The 23,166-nt window shown below is 45.9% G+C and overlaps 1 protein-coding gene across 3 annotated transcripts in view; it reads left to right on the top strand.

Moving 5' to 3' along the window:
• The window catches only part of ADORA2A (adenosine A2a receptor), a 32,136-nt gene extending 10,177 nt beyond the window's left edge, over nt 1-21,959 (top strand). For all 3 annotated transcript variants that reach the window (XM_064466737.1, XM_064466734.1, XM_064466735.1), the window contains 2 exons: nt 6,298-7,191; nt 15,851-21,959. In XM_064466737.1, coding sequence (XP_064322807.1) covers nt 6,842-7,191; nt 15,851-16,811 — 1,311 coding nt within the window. In that variant the 5' untranslated portion in view covers nt 6,298-6,841 and the 3' untranslated portion in view covers nt 16,812-21,959. The remainder of the gene's footprint in view (nt 1-6,297; nt 7,192-15,850) is intronic.
• Nucleotides 21,960-23,166: the final 1,207 nt, after the last annotated feature.

Raw genomic sequence — 23,166 nt, 5'->3', positions numbered from 1 at the left:
TAATCCACTTTTAGCCCTTGGAGGGCAGGAGGAAAAGCTGAAATATTGGTTTTGCATTAGCCATTCCTATTAGCCATCTGTGTTACGACCTTTGCGTGTTGTCCAGTGGGGTTTCACTTTTGGGGCATTTCTGTGAATTTTATATGGAGTATAAAGAGGAGAAGAGAGACACGGGACAGGCTTGAAGGGTTTTGTTATGCTTTTTGTTGCTGTCACTGCTGCAGCAGTATGGGGATCTCTAGTAATCCCCTAGTAGATAAAGACTTTACACCCAGATTCATCGTGCTTGTTCTTGCTGTGGCTATAGCCTCCTTTTTTGGCCTAGACTGTAGCAGAGATGGAAAGGTAAAGGAGAAACGTCGTCCCTCTTCCTCATTTCTGAACTGACAGACCGAGATCAGGGGCAGTACAGACCTCTGAAGAGCCATTTCTTCTGCCTTTCACAAGTACGTGGAGTGAAGGTTTTAAGCCTTGGAGGGCTACTGCTTTCCTGTAAAAGGGGGTTAGACAAGTTCAGCAAAGCTGAAGCCCTCATTTTACTCAGTATTTCTGGAGAATTTGCAAAGCCAATCCAGAAACATTGTCACCCCACTGCAAGGTTTACACGGGAGGAAGGCTTCACTCCCCAAATAGAGGCAAGCTCTGTGCTTCAGAAGATCCTTGGCACTGCATTTTTTTTTTTGCAGCCAGATCATCAGTGGCGCAGATGATGTTTTGAATAAAGTCTGAAACGATCCTCTGGAAAGGTCAAACTGCCATGTGGAGCCTCCTGAGAGAACAAGAATTTCCAGGCATCACTATGTTCTGCACTGGAGTGGGTGTCCACACGGGCAAGTGTGCAGGGCACCGGGCACCTGTAATGCAGGGTGAGGGGAGCTGCAAGTGCTCCAGGTACCTGAAAACCAAGAGCATGGTGGGCTGGTAATTTTGCCTGCTTTGTTTCACTTGTATCCTTTGTTAACAAAGAGCAGTCTAGAGGGAAATAGTCTATTATTAATATTTAATTTCCTCCTATTACTGTAAACAGATGACCTAAAAGATCATTTAGCTAGCAGCCAATAATAAAGCAAATTGGGGAACCAGAAAAAAAAGTATGTCTTAGATGGGTGATGCCTCCTTCCTCTTCTCTTTCCTGCCCCACGCAGCCACATCTCTTCATCCTTCGGTAGGAGGCAGGAGTGAGGCTGCTCTCTGATGGCTCCAAGCACACTGGCTTCGTGTGAGTGGCTGGGGCATGGGGAAAGCCGCTCTACATCAGACTTCATAAAGGAAACCATTGAGCAACACAGAAAAGTGCTGCTGCTGCCTTCCTTATCATTCTCCCTGAAAGGACAGCTGTTTTCATTATGTTTTACAGCCTGAGTGGTTATGTGAATTTGTGTACTGCCTGTGAGCACATTGGCTCATTTATTGTGACTTGGTACTCTAAAGAAATGGGGAGAGACAAGTTTTCTTACAGACTTTGATTTAAAAAATAGGTAGATTCTCTTTGAGCTGAAGGGATTTCAAAGAGGATAAAAACCGACAACCATCTCCCCCTCCAGGCTTTGGAAAGTAGGAAAAAAATTATTTAGCAGCACCAGTTTTCTGCTTACAGCCATGTGTGAATTCAAGGGTCTTCCCTAAGGGAGTTAGGTGATCTGCATGTGTGTGGTACCTGGGAAGGGTCATGTTGTCAAAAGGAGATGCTAGATTGTGATCTGCGGAATGAGCTGTGATGAAGCCTCCCCTATGGCCTTGTGAGCTGCCTGCTGCCTTGCTTACCCCATCCTGAAGCAGGCAAGGAGAAACCCATCCCCTCTGGAGCCCAGGGAAGCTGCAGCCTGTTGCTACGTGCCTGTAGCCTGCCTTGAGTGCCCTGAGGGCTGCTGATCCCCGGATATTTTGTGAATGTCTGAGTGTGGCAGTCAAACTGACGTGTCACAGACGTTGTCATATATGTCAGCCTGGCACATGGAGCAGAGAGCGCGTCTTCTCTGTGCCAGTGTGACAGAGCAAAAACCGGGATGCCTGAACGCATCCTGAAGGGTCCAAGAGCAGGAGATAAGCTTGTCTGAGGTCAGTGATTTGAACCAAACAGTGGCCAAAGGCTCACCTTGATGCTTTTGGCACTCAGGAAAGACAAGAGGCAACACCTTAATCTGAAGCCAACTGGAAATGCCAAACAAAAGCTTGCTTAGGCTCGAGTGGTGAATTGCTTCATGGGAACATGCTGTTCAGATGCTTTATTGAATTTTCAAGGAGCAGTTTTTCATTGAGGCTGAAATATGAGAGAGAACAGAGTGTTCCAAGTCACTAAAAACGAACAGAGCAACAGCTTTACAGGTTTGTGAGTGGCAAGAAAGGTTTATTTAATAATGGGAAAAGGCCGGAACATAGCCCAGGGTATCAAGAAAGAATTAAACCAGTTAACAAAATAAAACACAGGCTTAAGAAGAAATACTAATTATAGCTGTGTGGCAGATTGTGTGATACAGGTTATTTTTCTTAAGCTTCAAGAAACTTGCAGCATTGATCCCTCAAGGGCCTGAGATGTTGAATATACACCTCCCCAGTGAGTAAAGCAGGTTGTTAATTAATTTTGGCTTGTCAGACCTGGTTGCTGAACCTTTGGGTCTTGCACGAAGTAGATGATTCTATAATAAATTTCGCATTGCCTCTGGATATGTCTTATTCTCTAGGTGGTCTTTATTTCATTTTGTCCCTGTGCAGTAAATTTCCAGTCATATGAGCATAAAGACTGGGCCTGTTCTTGTTTTAAAGCCAGTTGCAAATACTGCTACAATTAAAGTCTTGTTATGGTGTTGGGTGGTATATATACACACACACACACACATACACACACACACTGCAAGAGACGAATGAGGTGAGGTGGGTGAGTTTGGGTCGAACAGGGGAACTCCCAGGTTGTGGCACCTTTTGTAAGTAGCAGGTGAGGCCTCTGATGTGCTGTGGTTGTGTAGCTAATAACTGCTTTTTCTAATGTCTGTGGCTACTGCAGAAGCACCAGTGCAGAAGCAGACATAAAATGTTTTGTTGGGGCTGGGACACCTGCTCAGCTCCAGGCATTTCTCTTCTGAGATGTGCTGGCTTTGCAGAACTCTCAAAGTGTTTTCCAGCCCATCTGGGAGCAGAGAAGGGTGGAAGGACATGTTGTCCTCTTCTGACATAACATCTCACAGATTTCTTCAGAATAAATGGCTAGTGCTTGGGTTGATGATTCAGGCCACTGTTTATGAAGGGGGATGGGAAACAAGGGACCAAACAAATTCAAAGATAGAAAATTCGAAGCTAACATCAGACCGCAAAACAAACAGTTGAAGTAGAAGGTTAAAAGCTCTGTCATGTCAGGAAACAGTATGAGACATGGTCATTAAACTGCAGGTTCCAGTATTGTGCTTTTTCAGGATACGTGCAGAGCTGTAGGTAATTTCAGTTTTGTCTCGTGTTTAACAACCGGGGGGGCACCTCCGCAGTGTAGGTTTGTTACTTCCCTCCATGTCCTGTTGGAAAATGAGTTTGAGATCAGCCATTGAAAGAGTCATGTTAAACAAAATGGGTCTGGGATTAATGTGGGTTCATAATCCTACTAAAGGAAGCTCTGAAATGGGGAAGAATATCCCAGTAATTTAACTTTGATCCTCTTCACTGAGGTGTACGTGGTATGATGATGAGGTGCAAGAGCAACATAAACATAGCAGGACTTTAAGTAAATCCTCTCAGCATCAGGATTAATGTGACCAGTTCTCAGGCTGGCTCCTTTCAAAAAGTGTTTTTTTCAGTCCATTTGACTTAATCTCAGAGTATCATGTGGGGGTCTTCATGGTGGTTTTATTTTACATAGCAGTAGTTCTGGCCCAAGTGTGTCACAGTAATTCGTTAAATTTTTCTAAACTTGTCCTGGCACAGGAGCTCAGTCTTGAGCTTGACCTGCATGGAAATATGTGAGCACGTTAGGAAGCGGGGACATGTACAGAGTATGACCCTGTCGCTGTCTCTGCTGCCGTGGGGCTAAGGGACAGGGAGCTTCTCCCTGCTTCAGAGCCTTCAGGCACAGCCGTGTGTTATATATCTGACAGGCACGCGCAGAGTCTTTCTCTTACGGGCCTGTTTGCCCACTGCTTTTCCCTTGTTTGGTTGGGTTTTTTCCTCCTGCCACCTTTTCCTGTCTTTTTTTCCCCTTTCTTGCTCACACACATGCACAAAGCGTTGTTCATTTTTCATCTTGTCCTTTCTGTTTTCTCTCCCTCCAGATTTTCTTCATTTCTATCTTATATTAATTGTAATCCCCTTCCCTGGAAGTCAGGCTGCGAGGGGGGAAAGTTTTCAGTATCACTGCTTTGAAACAAACCTATTGAGATTTGTAATGGACAATCAGATGCTAGCAGAGAGAGGCAGGAGCTTATTACTGACATCCCTGAAATGCAAGAAAGTAGAAGCAATCTTTAGGAGGTCAGTGGAAAACAGGTTTTTGCTAAAGGAAGATAGACAATATAGAGACGTATTGGGGCTTTTTGTTCTTTAGAAAAGATTAAATGGATGATATTTATCTTCCTCTTAATAGCTGGTTCACAAACCAATCTCTTCTGTTGATTTCTTCCACACAAACCAAACAAAACACATAAACGAGATTGCTGAAGGTGGAGAAAAAGCTAGGTTTTTGAAGCTCATCCAAACCACCAAGAATCATTCACTTCCCTTTCAAATGTAGCATTAGCAATAGAGCTCTAAATCAATGAAAGGTCTAAAATTAGATTATATTCCTGAGATCAGATGTGAATAACAAGTTAATCATATTTTCTTTTATTATCACTGTCTTTACCCTTTTATTTTATCCTGAGAAATTAGCTTTCTGACTTGAAAACAGTGAACTGTGAAGGCATGAAACCCTGCTGGGTTAGACCACACCAGATCACCTGTGGATGGGGTCCCAAAAATCTTTTGTTTTGGACGTCCATGTTGCATCTGAAGCTGAGCTCAAGTGACTTACCAGTTAGTGTTGTCTCTCTCTCTCCCGTGGCGCTCTGATGTTTCAAGTAGCTGTTCTCTTAAGTTAATAAGAAAATATTACTGCTAAAGCTTGCTAAATAAGGTTTAAAACCCACTCTGGAAGTGACCGGATAGGACAGCCAACAGATCTCTTGACTGTGGCATGAAGCTCAGGGAACTATTCTCCACTGCTACATTTTTAGCTGAAACTGTGGTGAAATGCACCCATGTCTGAAAGCAGAGGTATAAGGTGACCTGCAAGATCAGTGTGTGCATGAGGAATGTAAGCATGTAGATGATGTGTATCTGTTCATGTGAAATGGCAGCTGTAGGGACTACGTTTTCTTGCAAGCAGCACCAACTTTAGTCCCAGATTTGTGTGCGTGGTACTGCAGGAACATGAATGTATACTTGAGAGGTGATGTTGGCATTGTGCCTATGTGTGTGTTTCTGGGAGAGGCGTGCCTTGGCGGATGTGCTTCTGACTGGTTGTAGCTGAAGAATGATGCTGACCTGAATCTGTGGATGCAACAAACACTATGGACAATGCAGATATAATGAATAAATGGTTTGCTCGTAGGATAAAGATTTATGTGAACAAAAACGATGGTGTTGCAGGAGGGGAACCTGCAGAGACCCTTGCAGAGGGTGTGCATGCTCAGTGGGAAGGTCCTCAAAGTTGTCACTGTCTGACTTACCTCAGACTATTCTCCCTTCCACCGATCACGTTCCAGTATCTGCCCACTTGAAGGAAAGACTGGGTATCGCAACAGAGTGGTAGCCACACATGCCAGCAACACAGCCCCCGTATGAATGAAGATCCGTGTCATCGCAGAGCAGGATATTGGTGCAGCACAATTGTGTGATAGAGTACGTGAGGGTGGGCAGCACGTGATGGCTCAAGTCTTGTGTTTGTGACCAGAGGGAGACGGGTGTATGTAAAAAGGCTCCTCCACCTTTCCTCTGTGCAACGACAGCACGTGCCATGGTGTGATAGTGAGGCTCTTGTGTTTCAGCACAGACTATTGAGCAGCTGCTGAAGTGCCAGCTCAGTTGGCAGCCTTGAAAACAAAATGTCCCTTGTTTCTCATCACCACCGTGAACCTTGGGTTTGGCCCTGCAGCTTTCAGGATAGACAAAATGTGAGATTTTTGCCAATGATGTATTCTTCTAGGTCTGTTTAATATCTGTTATCAATTTAATGTGCCACTTTAATGAGATTTTCCTTTTTCCATCTCCTCTGTAGAGCTGATTACTTACTGTATGTGGTTGGTGTTTTTTTTTTTGTTTGTTTGTTTGTTTTTAAAGGAAACTACAAGTGAAGAAGTTGAATGTTTTGCTTCAGCTGAAGAGAATATTTCCCAAGTCCTAGGGGGAAAAGGTGAAAAAGAGAACCAGAGGATGTTGCTAGTAGGTATGTACATGGCAGGAAGCCATGACTAGCAGTGTGATTATCACCAGGAAACAAAAAGTCACTGCTGATAGGGTACTGTATGGCAGCGCCACTTCTGTGTTGTGTTACCTGCTGGACTTTGTGGCCTGGGGAGCACTGTATGTCTACGTGAGATATTCTCCTGCCCATTCGTCTGCTGGAGTTTGAATTATTCTGCATCTGGTTAATCCACTTTCCTGGAGTTACCAAGCCCTGGTCTTTTTTCTTGATACCTGCTATTGTAAAGATCATGAAAAGCTATGAGGAGAAAAGCATGTGCGTGAGCAACCTTCACCGACCGGCAGCTGAGTGCTCTTCAGACCCCAGGCAGCTTTGAGGCATCTTGGCTCTTCAGTGCTCTGCAGATATGAACGCTGAGCTTTTCTGGCACGTTCTCACATTGGCCTGGTCACTCTCACCATGCTAGTACGTGGGAAAGACGACTTCTACTCAGACGTAGCTTACATCATCCTGGAGCTGGTCATTGCGGTGCTGGCCATCCTGGGGAACATCCTGGTCTGCTGGGCCGTGTATCTGAATAGCAACTTGCAGAACGTCACCAACTATTTTGTGGTGTCCCTGGCTGCTGCCGACATTGCCGTGGGTGTGCTGGCAATCCCCTTTGCCATCACCATCAGCACTGGCTTCTGTGCCTTCTTCTATGGCTGCCTTTTCATTGCCTGCTTTGTCCTGGTCTTGACTCAGAGTTCGATCTTCAGCCTCCTTGCCATCGCCATTGACAGAATCATTGCTATCCGTATACCCCTCAGGTAAGCGCGGGTTGGGCTGGGGGGACGGAGGCGGGCCAGGGTGGTGAGGGATGAACGTCAGTGAAAACAACAGGTCAGGAGAGGAGTGAAGGGAAAGTTAAATGAGGAGCAGCACTTTTTCCCTTGTAATTTGAGAAAATTTGAGAAAAACTTTTGTAGGTCTTAAGGTTGCCTTGGCTGCTGGACTTTTTGGTCGCTTCTTTTTCCACCACTTCTCTGTCCTCACATGGCATGTGCCCATGGCATCACAATGGTGCTGCCGTTCCGTGTTCAGACAGGATTTGCAGTAACCTCAGTAACCTGCGCTCTGAGCCAGAGGCAACAGCACTGGAAGGATCACTCTGGGAAAGTGGAGCTAAAGCAATACATGATGGAGGGCAGAAAGGGGTGAGGTCAGTTTGTCTTCTTCCACACAGGAAGAATGGGGGACTCTGCCTGCAGCTGTAGCAGCAGGGCTGTGGAGTGTGGATGGGGGTTTTCTTCTGGGCATCCATTAAATGTGAAGGGAAGAGAAGCAGCAGGCCATGAAGAATTGGGCCTTAGGAAGATTTGGACTAGATTAGTCACTCCCTCTGGAAGCAGAGCATGTATTAGGTCAAGGCAGAGGTTTGTCCCAACCCAGACCTGGAGGTGGTTATTCTGTGGTCTCTACTCTGGAGTTTAAAGGAAGAAAAGGTCATTTAAATATTAGACCTCGAAAGCTGAATATGACCAGTTGCTACTTTGTGTGCCACTAGGGAGGCTGATGTGCGACAAGGGGAAGTTTTGCCACACGCACAGGGGCTGCTACTCCGTTCAGTCTTCCAGAAGCACATTGTTGTGACGGGATATATCTGACCGTGGGTGCAGAAGAGCATTGTGTTCTGCGGGCTGGGTTTGAATGCGTTGTGACAATGCTTCCAAGTCATTCAGTAAGCTCGAAAGATGTAGAGGAAGCCCCAGGAGAGGCCGGCGCAGGCAGAGTGTAGGAGTCTCCTTCCTTCCTGTCTTGTCCTTAGGAGGATGCAGCGTGCTCTCAGGAATGGAGAGACTTGCTTCCTATCCTGCTGAACAAGAAATGTAGCTGTAAAAAATGGAACAAATTTCTAATTGCTGTGCTCTCAGGTTTGAGTCTTTGGACATCCTCACTCCTGTTGAGCTTAAATCACTTGTATTGACCTGTGCAATTTAGTTTTGTCTCTCGTGAATACTTTAGTCATCCAGCACTTCTGTCGATTAACACAAACCTCCCATTCAAAAATAGAAAGTGATCTTTTCCCTAGAGCTGTAGAGATTACCTTTCCATGTGGACCAGTGCAGCATAGTCTTTCCTGAAGCCTTGCCTCAGCAAGCTTGTGCTGCTATGACGTTACCATTGTTGGTTTCCAAACCTATAGCCATACCTCTACTTTTGACGTAGTTGTAAGCAATAACTAATTCACTCCGTTGCAGAGAAAACTCTTGATATTCATTATCTATAAATTGTACTGTCTCCACTTTTCTACAGTTCTATATATAGATGGTTTCAGTTTATAAACTGATAAATGGTACAAAGAAACATATGTAGAGTAGCCCTCGGGAGCTTGCCTCTGAAATGATTTTGAGAAAGGCTGATGTCTTTAATTCATCTCTCATGAGTTAACGCTGAAGACTTTTGCTGACAGTTTAAGCGCTCTTATTGCTAGAGGATGTCTTGCCAGGAAAAGGATTTTAAAAATCTGGATTTCTGCCCATTTTGGGGGTATCATTGTAACTGTATTGTCTTGAATATATTTCCTGGAATAGCCAAGGTAGAGTCTTTTAGAAAAATCAGGGTTCATCACTGCTGGGCACTGTAGTGGTTTCACTATTTTGTTTTTGAAAAAACAGAGCACGCCCTCTTCCACCCCAAAAACAGTGGAGTTGACTGGATACAGAAACCCACAATTAGATCCATGGGTTCAGCCCCGCCTTGTCCTCTACTGGTTTGTCCTTTTACAGTAGGAGCAAAGAACTTGTCAATTGTGTTTCCCCTTAAGAATTTATGGATGAATAAGCATTAGATTTATAGCTTCAGACATGCTGAGAAAGTGAAAGCTGATTAGCTGAAGAGGGATATGTGATATGATTCAGACTGCTCACATCCTCATTTTTTCTTTTTCTAATGTCTGTTTGTCTCAAAAATGTGTCAAGCCAATGGAAGGAAAGTTCTGCCACTAAAGATGCAATGTTTTCATCCCATCCTTTAATGCCTGGGAAAGCCTCTTCTATCCTCCTCAGAGGACAAGAAAGGCAACACCAGGCATTCCTAATATTCATTAGATGAATGCTCCTAAAAAAATAATAAATCAGACTTCCTTAATTCTAGCAAAACCAAAAATGACCAAACTTTTTTTTTTCCTTCTTTTTAACAGTTTCATGTCTGATTTGTCCTAAGGAAGGTAACCACATGTCTCAGGGAATACATATGTGGGTGTGTATTCCCACACAAGTAAACTGCCAGTATTGAGGGGGCAGAAGAGTGGGACTTCTGATACTGCTTGGGTTTGGACACCTCAGTACGTAATTAGAATTACTTTCGGGACATTTTTTCTGTGGATAAGAGACCCTCCCCCAAAAAATTGCAGTGAGGAAAGACATCTATAGGTAAAATTTAAAAGCACAAAAAAAAACAATTTGTGAGCATCTTATGGGTTCTGCCTTTCAAATTATTAACACATTTTGTAGAATTTTATAAACTTTCCAAAAGTTCTCAAACACTTTGCTTACTTCTCCAGGTTTTATATAAATGTAATGCTCTGCGAGTGGCAATCAAGCACTCCCAAGGAAGTGAGTCTGAGCCATCGTTTGGTCTAGGATAAAATCCAAACTGTCTCTCTAACACAGCAGGTACCTGAAAACCTGCACTCGCTGATACAAAACCCCTGGGTGTTCTAAACAAAACTGGCTGTGAGACTGAGCTCTGGGATGAAGTCATGGGCCAGTAACAATTGCCACTTTCCAGGCTCCTTGGTGCCAGCGAATGCTCTGCGAGCACAGTGCCCAGCCGTGTGTTCCTGTGCAGGCATTTGTGGTAAAGATACTCCCATGGTGAAGGACAGGTAGCTCTGATGCACAGGAAAGAGAGGAGAAATTTTTCTTCCTGCAGCCAAATGGAAAAGTTTTCTCAGGTTACTGCCTGCTCTGTGTGCAGGATTCACGTATTCACCTGTGGCATAAATGCTTAGGCAGGTAATACAGTGCCAACTACAGTAACTTGCTGAAGTGCAGACCTTTTCCTTTGATGAAAGCTGCTTTGGAGATGATTGACTGCCTAAGCTACTGGGATGCTTCTCTGGGAAAGCATTACTAAGGTGCAGCGCTTTGTCACTGGGAACACTGGGACAGAGTTATCCCATGTAGTGGTGATTGAAACTGCAGCTCTGAGGTGGCACTGGGATATTTTTGTGCCAGAGGCTAGGGGAGCTGGACATGCAGAACTGGCTTCTCAAAGCCTGGGGTAGGAAGAATAGGAGAGATAAGCACAAACGCTGAATAAAGTACAGGACATGGAAGAGACCTTTATGCTGAGAGCAGTCTGTTTCAGCAGTTACCTTAATTCTCTAGGGTTGCCTTCTCAAATGCTCATATATGAGCGCCTGAATCGGTGAATCAGGGTTTTAATGTTTTATTGTCACTTTGAGCCATATCTGGACTTATTTCTTTCCCTGCTCACCATAAACCTTTTATGACAAACATTTCCTACATACGCTCACATTTATGTCAAGTAGATGATGGGCAGGTTCAACCTCATATGAAAGAATAATAATTGACTTCCTCCTTCGAACAAAAATGGACATGGCTTTGAAAGCGGTGCCAGTTGTCTATGGCTTCATGGGCAGTGGAACTTGCTGTTACCAAGGCTTTAGTCTGGAAGCTGATGGTGCCACGAGCAAAAGCACGGTGCCTGCCCACCATTATTGCTTCTGCTGTTTAGAGCCCTGTGCCCACCCGTGGGATCCCACCCTACCCAGTCCCCATTGCATAGACAAGCACTAGTATCAGGTAGTACCTGCTAATAGGGGAGAAAGTTTCTTGACTGAGAGTTATAGGAAAGGGTTGTTTCGGTGGTGCATGAGAAGGTCTGGGTTTGGTTTCTTGCTCTGCCACAAGATTTTCTGGATGATCTGGGATTGTCAGTGTCTCGCATTTCCAGATACTTGTAATAGCCATAGAATACCCTCCTTTTGTCTTGCCCCTACGACTGCAGCTGCCTGAGGAGTGGGCTGTTAAGGGATGTGTTTGGTGTTTTGTAGTGATTTGCTGAAAATCATTGAGCACAATTGGAATTCAGATCAAAGCCCAGTGCCCTCACTGCTGAGCACAGGCTTTCTGGTGTGATGCAGTAAAGGTGGCTGAAACATGCTCCGTGCATGGCAGAGCCATCTGGCCAAGACATGCAGTGCTGTCAACGAGGGGTGGGCTTGGAAGAGAAGCAGCCGGCTGGTTGGATGCTGTGACAAGGGTTAGGCCAGCTATGTATCATGCACTGTACGGAAAGGTTTTAACTTCTGCCTGAGGACCTTCCACCCAGCTTCACGGTTTACAAATCAGACTGGTGAGGTACTACACTTTCTGCAGGAATCATTGTCTCAATAACACAGAGCTTAGGCTAAGGACCCAGAAGCATCTCATCCTTAGCCAAGCTACTTTAGGCAGCACAGATGAGTTTTGAATTCACCAAGGGCAGCTCTTCTCCTAGCGTCAGCTTGCCAGCCTGATGGTTGGGAGAGCAGTAGGGCAGGTGAAAATATTTTGGGGAAAACATCCACAATTTCCTGTGTTTGCAAAAGTGGGTTTTGTTTTCTGGAGGAATCTGGTGCCCGTATCCCCACACCCAACTCCACCGTGAGCATCCCTGTGCACCACACTAACGTTATCACAGAATCCCAGAATCCCAGGTTGGAAGGGACCCCAGGGATCATCTAGTCCAACCTTTCTAGGCAGAGCACAGTCTAGCCAAGACGGCCCAGCACCCTGTCCAGATGACTCTTGAAGGTGTCCAATGTGGCCGAGTCAACCCCTTCCCTGGGGAGATTATTCCAATGGTGACTGTCCTCACTGTGAAAAATTTCCCTCTGGTGTCCAGTCGGAATCTCCCCAAGAGCAACTTGTGTCCATTCCCCCTTGTCCTCTCCTTGTAAAAAGGGAGTCTCCATCTCCTTTGTAGCTGCCCCTTAAGTACTGGTACATGGGGATGAGATCCCCTCTGAGCCTCCTTTTCTCAAGGCTGAACAAACCCAGCTCTCCCAGCCTATGGCAGCTTCTCAGTCCTTGGATCATCCTGGTGGCCCTTCTCCGGACCCCTTCCAGCCTGGCCACATCCTTTTTGTACAGCGGGGACCAGAACTGCACACAGCACTCCAGGTGTGGCCTGACAAGCGCTGAGTAGAGCGGGATGATGACTTCTTTCTCTCTGCTGGCGATGCCCTGTTTGATGCAACCCAGCAGCCTGTTGGCCTTCTTGGCCACAGCAGCCACTGTTTGCTCATGTTGAGCTTCCCCCCACCAGGACCCCCAGGTCCCTCCCCACAGAGCTGCTCTCCAGCCAGGTGGATCCCAGTCTGTGCTGCACTCCTGGATTATGTTTTCCCAGGTGTGTGACCTTACACTTGTCCTTGTTGAACTTCATAAGGTTCTTGCTGGCCCACTCCTCCAGCCTACCCAGACCTCACTGCAAGGCAGCTCTCCCTTCTGGAGTGTCTGCTTCCCCACTCAACTTGGTGTCATCTGCAAACTTCATCAGGCTACACTTGATGCCATTGTCCAGATCACTTATGAAGATGTTGAATAACATTGGGCCCAATATCGATCCCTGGGGGACTCCACTAGTGACAGGTTGCCAGTTTGAGAAAGAGCTATTTACCACCCCCCTTTGGGTGCGGCCTGTCAGCCAGTTCCCCACCCACTGCACAGACCCCTTGTCTAGGCCATAACACATCAACTTCTCCAGGAGCAGGCTGTGGGGGACCGTATCAAAGGCCTTGGAGAAGTCCAGGTAGACAATGTCCACTGTTCTTTGTGTCTGGAATTTCACAGGTAGAAGTCATTTGTGTAGCAAGTCCAGTATTTCCAGGAAGCACGAGAACTGCTTGTACACAGACAATCCAGCGCTGTCTGGACACATCAGACATGCTACAAAGTCACCTGCCAAGTATGCAGAACATGGGCTGTAGGTGTGGCCAGCCCCTTCCAACAGCCTGTGTCTCCTGTGTAGGTGCCAGCAACTCACAGTACGCGTGATGCTTCCTGGGAGCCCTGAGTACCGTGTAGAGCTGTACAGCACTGGGGACACAGAGAGTAGCTTTGGCCTGGCTGCTGTGAGCCTAGAAAGATGCCTAGTCAGGTGCACAAACTCTTCAATGCCAGCCTGGTGCCATCCCTAAGTGGAAAAAAGGAACAAGTCCCGGAAAGTCTGTCTGCACAATAACTCTACCTCAGCCAAGTCAGCCTGTGGTGTCTCATCCGGATCCTAGAAATCAAGCTTTCCCAAGTGAATGGACACTTATCAGTGGGTATCTGGTCGACATAGTGCCACACACTATATGAGGACATGCTGTGAGCTTTCTCTCAACCCTTGGAGACACTGAGCAAGGCGTTACGGAAATGCATTCACTGATAGGTTGGTAACAGCCACCGCCAGCACAATACACTGCAGCTGGAAAGCAGGAGGCTGCTTGGGTTAAGTGCTGTTCCTAAGCCCTGTAAAGTTTGTTGCATGGGAATCCCCAGAGGGTAAGAAGGAGGGAGAAGCAGGGGGGTGTTTGCCTGGAGCAGTGATGAATATATTTTTAGTGAAAGGAAGGGACATCTCTAGTCGTGGGATAACAGCTGCACAATTTCAAAATTCCTCTGACAAGATGTAGCCAATTCCGGGGCTGCAGGGTTTTGAGGGGTTTGTTTTGGTTTTTGTTTTTTCCAAGCTTCAAGTGCCTTCAGCCAATCTCTTGCTCCCTGAGTGTACTTTTCCAAACACAGATGCTGTTTTGCTGTGTTGATGAGGTCTGAATGTGTTCCTGCTACCATCTATGCTCTGCCCTTAGTATCCCCCCTAAGCATTGAGCAGGATCCACTACTTGCTGGAGGAACCTTTTTCTCTCTCAGAATCAGCTGAATCCCTCCCCCATTTCTGGAAGGAGGGTTTCAGTGTATTTTGGGTGCTGGGAATTGTATGGTTAGCTCCCTCATCCATACCCTCTTTTCTGATTTTGAAATTCAATTGAGGAAGGGAGATTCAAGCCTGCTGGGTCTTGTGTGAAGCCAGTTTTCTTCCAAGCCTATTAGCAGGGGTTTAAAGCACATGCAGGATCTCCATTCTGTACTGCATCCAGCAAAAGCAGCCTCTCTCTTCCCCTGTCTTGAACTTGCATTGGAATAGGAGCATGAACCTGTGGGAATAACTATTTCATCGAGAGATGGAAAGATTTCTATGGCTTGTTGGATTTTTTTTTTAATGTTTGTTTGCTGAGAGAATTCTGGGGACAGAGGGAGAATGAGCATTGGGTAAACACTGGGAGCCCAGCACTGCCGTTGTCCGATTGCAGACACATGGGGTCAAGTACAGTGTGGGACCCACACTGGACAATGTGGGAATCTGGCCATCTGCTTTCCATGCTAAGCATTACCAAGGGAAGGAAATTGCATTGAAATGTTAAACTGTTGCCCTGATTTGCATTTTCAGAGAGAAGAACTGGTGGAGTCAGCTCAGGACTCGCAGTAACCTGTGAGGCCTTGGGAACTGGCCGATATTTCAAACAAACAAAGGTCCCTGGCTGCAGTGTCAGGTTCTTACCATGTTGCTTATTGTCTCTTTCAACAGATCTTGGAGAATTTACTGCTAAGAGCACTGGCTTCAGCCAGGCATATCAATACCTCCACCACTGAAGCCCACTCTGGTGTGTGCAGTGCAGCCCACAGCACGCCTCTAGTTAGAGCATGATCCTTAGCTTAATTTCTCCTTTCTGAGAAAGACATGGGGTCAGCTTAGCCAGGTTGGTGAAAACTGCTGACTTGTCTTGGTTAATTAAAGAAAGTTGGTGGTGCTGGCCTTCTTGAAAGCACCATTGTGGAGCAGAGTGAGGTGCTGTGCAAGGGAATGCCAACCTGGCTTCTGCAACTCAGTCAGCAGAATTTCCCTGGAGCACCCCTGAATGTGGACACAGGACTGATGGCACTGTGCCTCCAAGTTCCTTTGTGCTATTTGGCTTACAGTTCTACTGCAAGACAGACCTAGCAATTCCACACTACAAGGCTGCTCCTTTGCCAGAAAGGAGGAGCTACCCCAGCCTTTGGCAAGAGAGCCACGGTGGTCTTCATCACCAAGGGTCAGAGCAGTGCTGTTGATTATCCTGGCTGCAAGATCTATGTGCCTGACCAAAATGGAGTGAAGGAACACAGATGAAAACTATATTAATTTCCCTGCTTTTCTGTCACCTATTCACTGCCTGAAGGAAAGTGGGGGGAACAGGTGGCATACAATGTCACCATGGAGTCCTTGCTGCGCTGTGCTGTATGGGTTCTGCACGGCAGTTCGAAGGTCCAATCTGAAGAAGCAGGTGCCTTTCTTGCTGTCTTCTGGGATATTGGGCCATTGGGAAGTTGCTTGGGTGTCAGGGGCTTGTTGAATAGTACCGATGTAATTCCTATTTCCTCTGCTTTATAGGTACAACGGCTTGGTGACTGGCTCTCGAGCTAAAGGTATCATTGCCATCTGCTGGGTATTATCTTTCATCATCGGCTTGACACCAATGCTAGGGTGGCACAATCGCTCCCAGATTGAAGAGCTGGGTTCCAATAGGTCCTCTCCTATCAACTGCAGCAACAGTATGGTGGCATGTCTCTTTGAGGCTGTGGTCACCATGGAGTACATGGTCTACTACAACTTCTTTGCCTGTGTGCTCTTGCCCCTCCTCCTCATGTTTGGTATCTACTTGAAAATCTTCATGGCAGCCCGGCGACAGCTCAAGCAGATGGAGAACAAGATGGTACACGGGGAACGTTCTCGCTCCACTTTGCAGAAGGAAGTCCACGCAGCTAAGTCTTTAGCCATCATTGTTGGGTTGTTTGCAGTCTGCTGGCTTCCACTACACATTATTAACTGCTTTACCCTTTTTTGTCCCAAATGTGCCCATGCTCCCCTCTGGCTGATGTATCTGGCTATTATCCTGTCTCATGCCAACTCGGTTGTAAATCCTCTAATTTATGCCTACCGAATCAGGGAGTTCCGATACACCTTCCGTAAAATCATCAGCCAGCATATCCTGGGCCGGAAGGAGCTGTTCAAGGCAGGAACAGCCAGCTCTAGGACTTCCACACATGGTGGGGACATGGAGAACGCCAGCATACGAATCAGTGAGTATGCGTTAGAGGTATACACCAATGGGGAGATCCACAGGGATCCTGAAAAGCAGGACTTAAACAAATGCAAAGCTGGCTTGGAATGGCACCAGAATGGAAATGCTCTGGATGTGGAGACAAATGGGCATCTCCCACATTCCTGCAAAAATGGAATTCTCTCAGATGCATGCATGAACAGGGAGCTTCACAGTGAAGAATTAACTGATGCCCAGGTGTCTTACTCGGATCTAGAAAGAGCAGCCTTTGCAGCAGCTGATGTTTCCTGATAGGACTTTCAAAGTCTTCCTGGTAGAATTTTATTTTTTTCTCTTAGTGACCTCTGCCGTGGCAGATAGGGAGGCTGGGGGGCGGGGGGAGAGGCGTGTATTCAGATTGCTGTGGAGAAAGGGGTTCCTACCCAGGACTGTTGGGAAGATCCTAAATACTAGACTGGAGAAAAGCCAAGAGAACCACTGAAACGGACTAAGGAAGGAGGGACATGTTACCCATTGATGACCTGTCACCAAGAGCAGTGCCAAGGTCAAAGATGGCATTCCAAGTTCAGCACTGGGAGACTCTGCTGATGCAGGGCATGTCATGACATTACGCCGTACTGTGTATCTGTGGTTGTATGTTGGTTTTGCTGTCTTTACCACTAGAAATAAAAGCATGGCTGGAAGTATTCACTGAATGGCAAGGAGCAACAGGGAGGGGTCTTTTAGTACTTTGGCCCTGCAACAAGTGGAGGAGGGATAGCAACATCTATTGGTCAGGAAGGATGCCAGCAGCTGCTTGGAAGGGGAAGGAATTTACCTGATGCGAACTCTGCAAACCTTCAACCATGGCATTTTGTCTTCCAGTTTATGTTTTAAAGCTTACACTGCAACAGGTTGCTCGAATGTTTTTTTTTCTTGTCTTGGTAAGATTATATTAAGTTATAGGAGATGGGCAAGAACTCATATCCATTCCCTTGAGCGCTCAATCTTCCAGATGCACAAGGCAAATATAACCTCATAGCTCTTCACTTTGTCTAACAAATAATGAAAATGGAGACTGTAATATGGATTTCCCTTAGCAAAAGGGCTGTCAGCAGGACTTGGTGCTGCAGATAGCAGACAAGTGGGTCAGGCTGTGGTCTGTGTCACCGGGGCAGTCATGCCCCAAGGTGTTGCAAAGAGCTGTGGGTCTGTGAGCTGTCTGTAGGCTGGTGGGCACTGTCTGATTTTTCTTCCTATCTCCGTGCTTATCCTCACGGGCTCCTAGAATAAAGATTCTTTCCATGGCCCTAGATGTGTGTGAGGGGAGCTAATTTTCCATAATTTTGTTGTTTTCATCCCCACTCAAAAGGCTGTGGGACCTTTTTTTCTTCTTTCTCAGTGTAGGGAGGAACACACACACACGTAACACTTATTTTTGAAATTCCATTGAGCTCTATTTAAACACCTTTTCTCCTGCAATTTCAGTTTTTTCTTGATGTGCTTTACCATGAAGCCCAATGTGTCCCTGCGGTGCAGAGGCCAACAGAGCTGGGTCTGTCTGGTCAGAAGATGCCCCTACTCTGAGAAGCTGAAAGGCATCAGTATTAGTGGAAAACAGCTTAGAAACTGCATGTAGTCTGTGTGAGAGAACAGGCAAATCTGTGCTGCAGCAAGAGTATGCACTGATGTGGTTTCTTGTAGAGGTGTTTCACAGCACCTGTATCACTTATGAAGCCTGGTAGCTCAAGGACAGCAGGACACCACATCAGCTTGAATTCTACCTAAACATTGTCTGGTCTTTGTTTTCCAGATAAATAATCCATGTTCAATACCACCAGCCTTCTGGAGAGACAGGCAGTAATGGTCCTCCTGGAAAACTGAAAGTCTGGTAATCTGAGGCATTTGAAGCTTGTTCCCTAGCTGAAAACATGAGAATTGTCATCCCCCAAGCCACCTCATGTCTGTCCACTAACATTTCAGAAGCCAAGTAATCTAATTTTCAGAAAGTAAAAGGGAACTGGACTTTGATATTTGAGGAAGGGCAGGTTAGGCTTGTGTGTTCTTATTCCATGTTTATTTTAAATATTGTGAACTATTAAAATGAAAAGTCAGTTTTATTTGAGGAGAACTTTCTTTATGCCACTCTCCCTACATGAAGGTGGGGGGTAGTTTATAATGCTGAACGTGTTCAAGTATATAACTGCTCCAGGCTAGCACAAAGCTTACTGTGAGAAGGATGAAAAGATGTGGTTGCCACCTCAATCCTTAGCAGAAAGACAGGCAAGTCTGTAGAACAATAGACTTCACAGTTTAATTGAATTGCTCCTTTCTTGGCATGGCTCTTCCACGTAGTCTAACGTCAGAGGAGTGGATTATCACTCCAGCACCATTAACAAACACTAAGCCATTTCCCTGTGACTGATGTCATAGGTAATTCCTCTGTAGGGTGACTTGGGATCTTGTTACTCTTGATCTTTCTGGGTGGAATATTTCTGTAGGTTATTTGTGGGATGGCTCCTCTGGCCTCCTGTAATAGTGGCAGAGGCACTCAGTCAGGAAAACGGGGGTCTCACCTCTTCAGGCCTCAGCTGGGAGCTGAAATGTTTCTAAGAATAACACAAGATTACATCCGGTATCCATGTCAATAACCATTAGGTCCACAAAGAAGCAGAGCAGGGAAGGAAGTGTGGGAAAATACCAGCATTGCTCATGTGCTGGAACACATGTGGGTGCAGAATTGTCTCCTATTGAGCTTCAGTTACCATTGTAAAGGGATGTGTTCTGCCACATTGCATCAGACTTTCAACAGCTGGTGTGGGTTGGTTGCTTTCTGTTGTTTCCTGAGCTGCTTCACACTCAATTATGGCAGCTTCTTGCTTGGTTGCCACATGAATCAAGTTGATCCATGTTGTTGCAGCAAACATAGGATTGTCCCTCTGGAAAACTTTCCTGCCCAAACAGATTGTCATGTGAGCTTACTGAGTTTCCAGGTGTCTTGAAATTAGCTTTCCCATTGCTGTTTGAGATGCCCCCCAAGCATGTCCAGTCCCTTTCAATATTAGTGATCCAGATTTAAAAGAAGAGGGTGTGTGAAGGGGCTGGGGGATGCATACAGGGGGAACTGCAGTGTGAGTAAGAAGGCAGAGTGTTTTGTATAGAATTGGAAGCCTGTAGTCACTGGAAGGAAGGGACAGCAATTGCACCATGTGCTGTGCACCTTCTGGCAAACATATGTCTTGAGATGGACCTTCAGAAGATGTTTCTGAAGCAGTTGTTGGAGGGAGCATGAGCCTTTTGAGCAGAATTTTGGAATTCTTACTTATTGGTTCCTAGGGATTGTGATTTCAAGGTTTTCTTTTATTAAAAGAAAAAAAGAAGCTTGAGGGTCTTTCTTCCTCCTGGAAGTGCCCTCCACTCTTGAGAAAAGTATCACTCTTCCAAACTGCATAGGGCAGGGATCATTAGAAATGTGAAAGTTAAATAATTTTTTTCCTAACCTCTCCACTCATATCCCCATTTTCGTTGTAGCTGGAGGATATTTAGATGTTGAAATATAGCTGTTCTGGATAAACAAAGATGGTACCAACACAAAGGGAAGAATGAGGTGATCATCAGGAGAGGCTGGAGAAGACCTCCTTAGGAATCCAAAGTGCAGTGGGTCCAGTGAGTAACAGTTGGGGTAAGAAAAGACTAATTTCTTTGAACGGGAACGTCTTACTAAAAATGGCTCAAGAGCCATAGAGAGATGTGGTGCTTCATTTGGCATGAAGGCATTCCAAGAATTTCACCATTCCCTGGAGACTCTTAGGCTCCAGGGTTTATTTGCTTCACAGGGTTTCAGAGAAAGTTAAGTTTGACCAGTTTCCAGGAGCAATTTTTTCAAGAGGTCTTCTTGAGGCCCTGTCCTCAACAGGGCACTGCTTTTTCTGTGTGCAAATAAATGCACTTACAGCTTTGTCCTGCAGGGTTTCTTCCAGTATCATTCAGTAATATTTTAAAGCTCTGTGCAAGCTTGAACTGCAGCTCTTGAACAAAGAAGCAGTTTGGCATGGTGGAGCAGCTGGGGTTACTGTAGGCAGAAGGGGCTTGCCACGGATCCCAGTTGGTGCTAGGAAACTTACTGTGCAGATGGACCTGGGAGTTATATGGAGTAGTCTGAATCTTTTGTCATTCTTTGAAAAGAGGCTCTAGGGGATGCTGGTGGGTATAGAAAAGTCTCTAAGGTGTGGGAGCAGACTGGAGGGTTAGGATTAGGTGGGAAATCTTTGTGGTGAAGGAAAGTAAGTTTGAAAGGTAGGTGTTTGGGTGGATTTCAGGGGAGCAGGGATGTGCTGGGTTGTGCTGGGGATTGCACAGATGGTCTCCGGAGAGCGGTGCTGGCATGAGACCAAGGTGTGACTTGCTGAGGATGGACTCTGGAAAGGATGTGCATCTTATGGCTCTCCTGGGGTCACTGCAGAGGGGCAACCTTCCCCAGTGTGTGTGGAGGGTTGACATATGTGGTCTGTATGTGACTGAGGTAGAGAAGGATCTTATGGATTATATCCTTTTCAGGTGCATTGTCTCATTTCATGAGCATGTCCAGGTGTGACAAAAGCCCATCTGCTTCATGAACATGAGACCCACCTAAAAACAAATCAATTCAGCTATGTTCTGTGGGAAGGACAAGCATGCTGTAACAGTGTTGCGATGCATTTAAACTGTAGAATACTCTCTAGTGGTGTTTGCTAAGATTAGCTGCCTAATAGTTATTTCTCTCCCGATTTGTTTTGGGCACCAAACTGCACTGAGTCATACCGGAGTTCTTTCTTCCCAGCCCTGAGCTTTTCTCTTTCTTTACAGTAAAACACATCAAGAGTAACTAAAATCATACCAGTTCCTTCTTTGCAGGAGTGGTGACTAACCCTGACAGACTGAGAATCCCCAAACTGGGGCAGTGTTTTCTGTAACTCCCTGTCTCATTTGTCTGCTGGGACTGTTCACACAAGGATGTGTTGAAATCAAGACTGGAACCTGTTGATCTGAGAACATCCTTTGCTTCTCCCACTCTGTCTCAGGAGCTGGCTCAGTTCCTGCACCCTATCCTGTGGAGCGGTTGTCTCTGTGGTCTGCAAGCCAAGACACTATGAACACGCTGCTGCACATGCTGTCACTATAAAACAATTATTCTGTTAATTTAAATGTTTTATGAATATTGTTGTTTTCCCTGTTGTTTGTTACCAGTGGGAGAGGAGGGAAGGGGGTGGGAGAATCTGTGCATGCAAATATATTATAAGTGCATTGACCAAAGTTGGTTGGGATTTTTTTATTATTATTATTTCTTTTTTTAATCTGTGAAGTTTTCATATCTGTGAAGTCATCAGACTGCTGGGCAGTGAGGAGCTGCTGGTGCTGCTGAGTCTGTCTTGGTTACATTTCTTAATAAGCATTAAAATAATAAAATATATTTGTAAAAGAGAGCACGAGTGCCTTTGTCCCAGGAAGATCCAGCTGGCTGGCTCTTTCTTGTGCAAGTGTTTTCTTATTATTTTATTAGCCTTTTCCGTAAAGCTTCCATCTGGAGAGCTCTCTGTCTGGCACTGCCTATTCTTTTGCAGAAGATATTAGCATGGACTGAGGTGACAGACCCAGATGGACTAGAGGACCCCTCACATCTCTGACAGCTTGAGATCTGTCATCTCGGCAATAAGAGAAAATGTTTACAGCTGTGTATTGAACACAAGGTAGAGCACTGCATTTGCCCAAACCACTGCAGTGTAAGACCTGAAGGGTCCATGACTGGACCATGAAGCAACTTTGCCAGCTGCGGCTGCAGCATCCCAGCCTGCTGGCTCTCCCACACGGCCCCCCCGGTGCACCTCAGACCTCATGTCAGACCGTCACAACTTCAGACCTCTGTCCTCTTCCGCTAACGTCCCTCAGGCTGAGCTAGCCCCAGCCTGATGTCATCCAAATTAGCCTGGAAATGGAGGCAGTGAATCTAGATGCTACTGTGGTGTCTCTCAAGCCAATTCTGAGCAATGCTGACAGGATGAAGCAGGAATAATTCCCAGCTTTTTCCAGCTGGCAGCTACTAAATGTGTGTGTGAGGAGATTAGCACAAGTCTGTACAATCCAGGAGCATTTCGAATTGGGAAGGGATGAAATGAAAGTACACCAGATAACCATCAACTACTGGTCATTCCTTCTTGGTTCACTTTGCAGCTGGGCTAGAGGCCTTGCGGGAGGCCCCAGTTTGTGGAGGGGTGCTGGCATCCTGGTGCTCTGCGGCCAGCTGTGCCCAAGCTGTTCAACCAACTGTGTAATTGAAAAGCTTTCTGATTTTCCCTCCTTTAACAAACACTGGGCATTTTGTTCTGCAGCATCAAAGGCCAGGAGCTCGGAGGAACAATGGGTGTCTGCAGGAGCCCAGGGGAACAATGGCCATACCTGGCCCTGGGAAGAAAGCAAGTACTTGAAAGAACAGAGAGAGCTCCCAGTTTAATAACACCATTGGCCTGATCTGTAAATCTCTGCTCAGAGATAAGCACCTTGGCATAGTCACGCAGAGAAACGAGACTTTGCAGGGCTTTTGCTATAGACTAGGAGCTGTCTGAGGAAAATCTAGCTCAATAGTGTAATGTTTACTGCACTAATAGGGAACTGATGACATTTAGGAATGGTG

Source organism: Phalacrocorax carbo, chromosome 15 (assembly GCF_963921805.1).
Source record: "Phalacrocorax carbo chromosome 15, bPhaCar2.1, whole genome shotgun sequence".
Taxonomy (NCBI): Eukaryota; Metazoa; Chordata; class Aves; order Suliformes; family Phalacrocoracidae; genus Phalacrocorax; species Phalacrocorax carbo.
The sequence above is the reverse complement of the archived record's forward strand: the minus strand, read 5'-3'. Positions and strand labels throughout refer to the sequence as shown.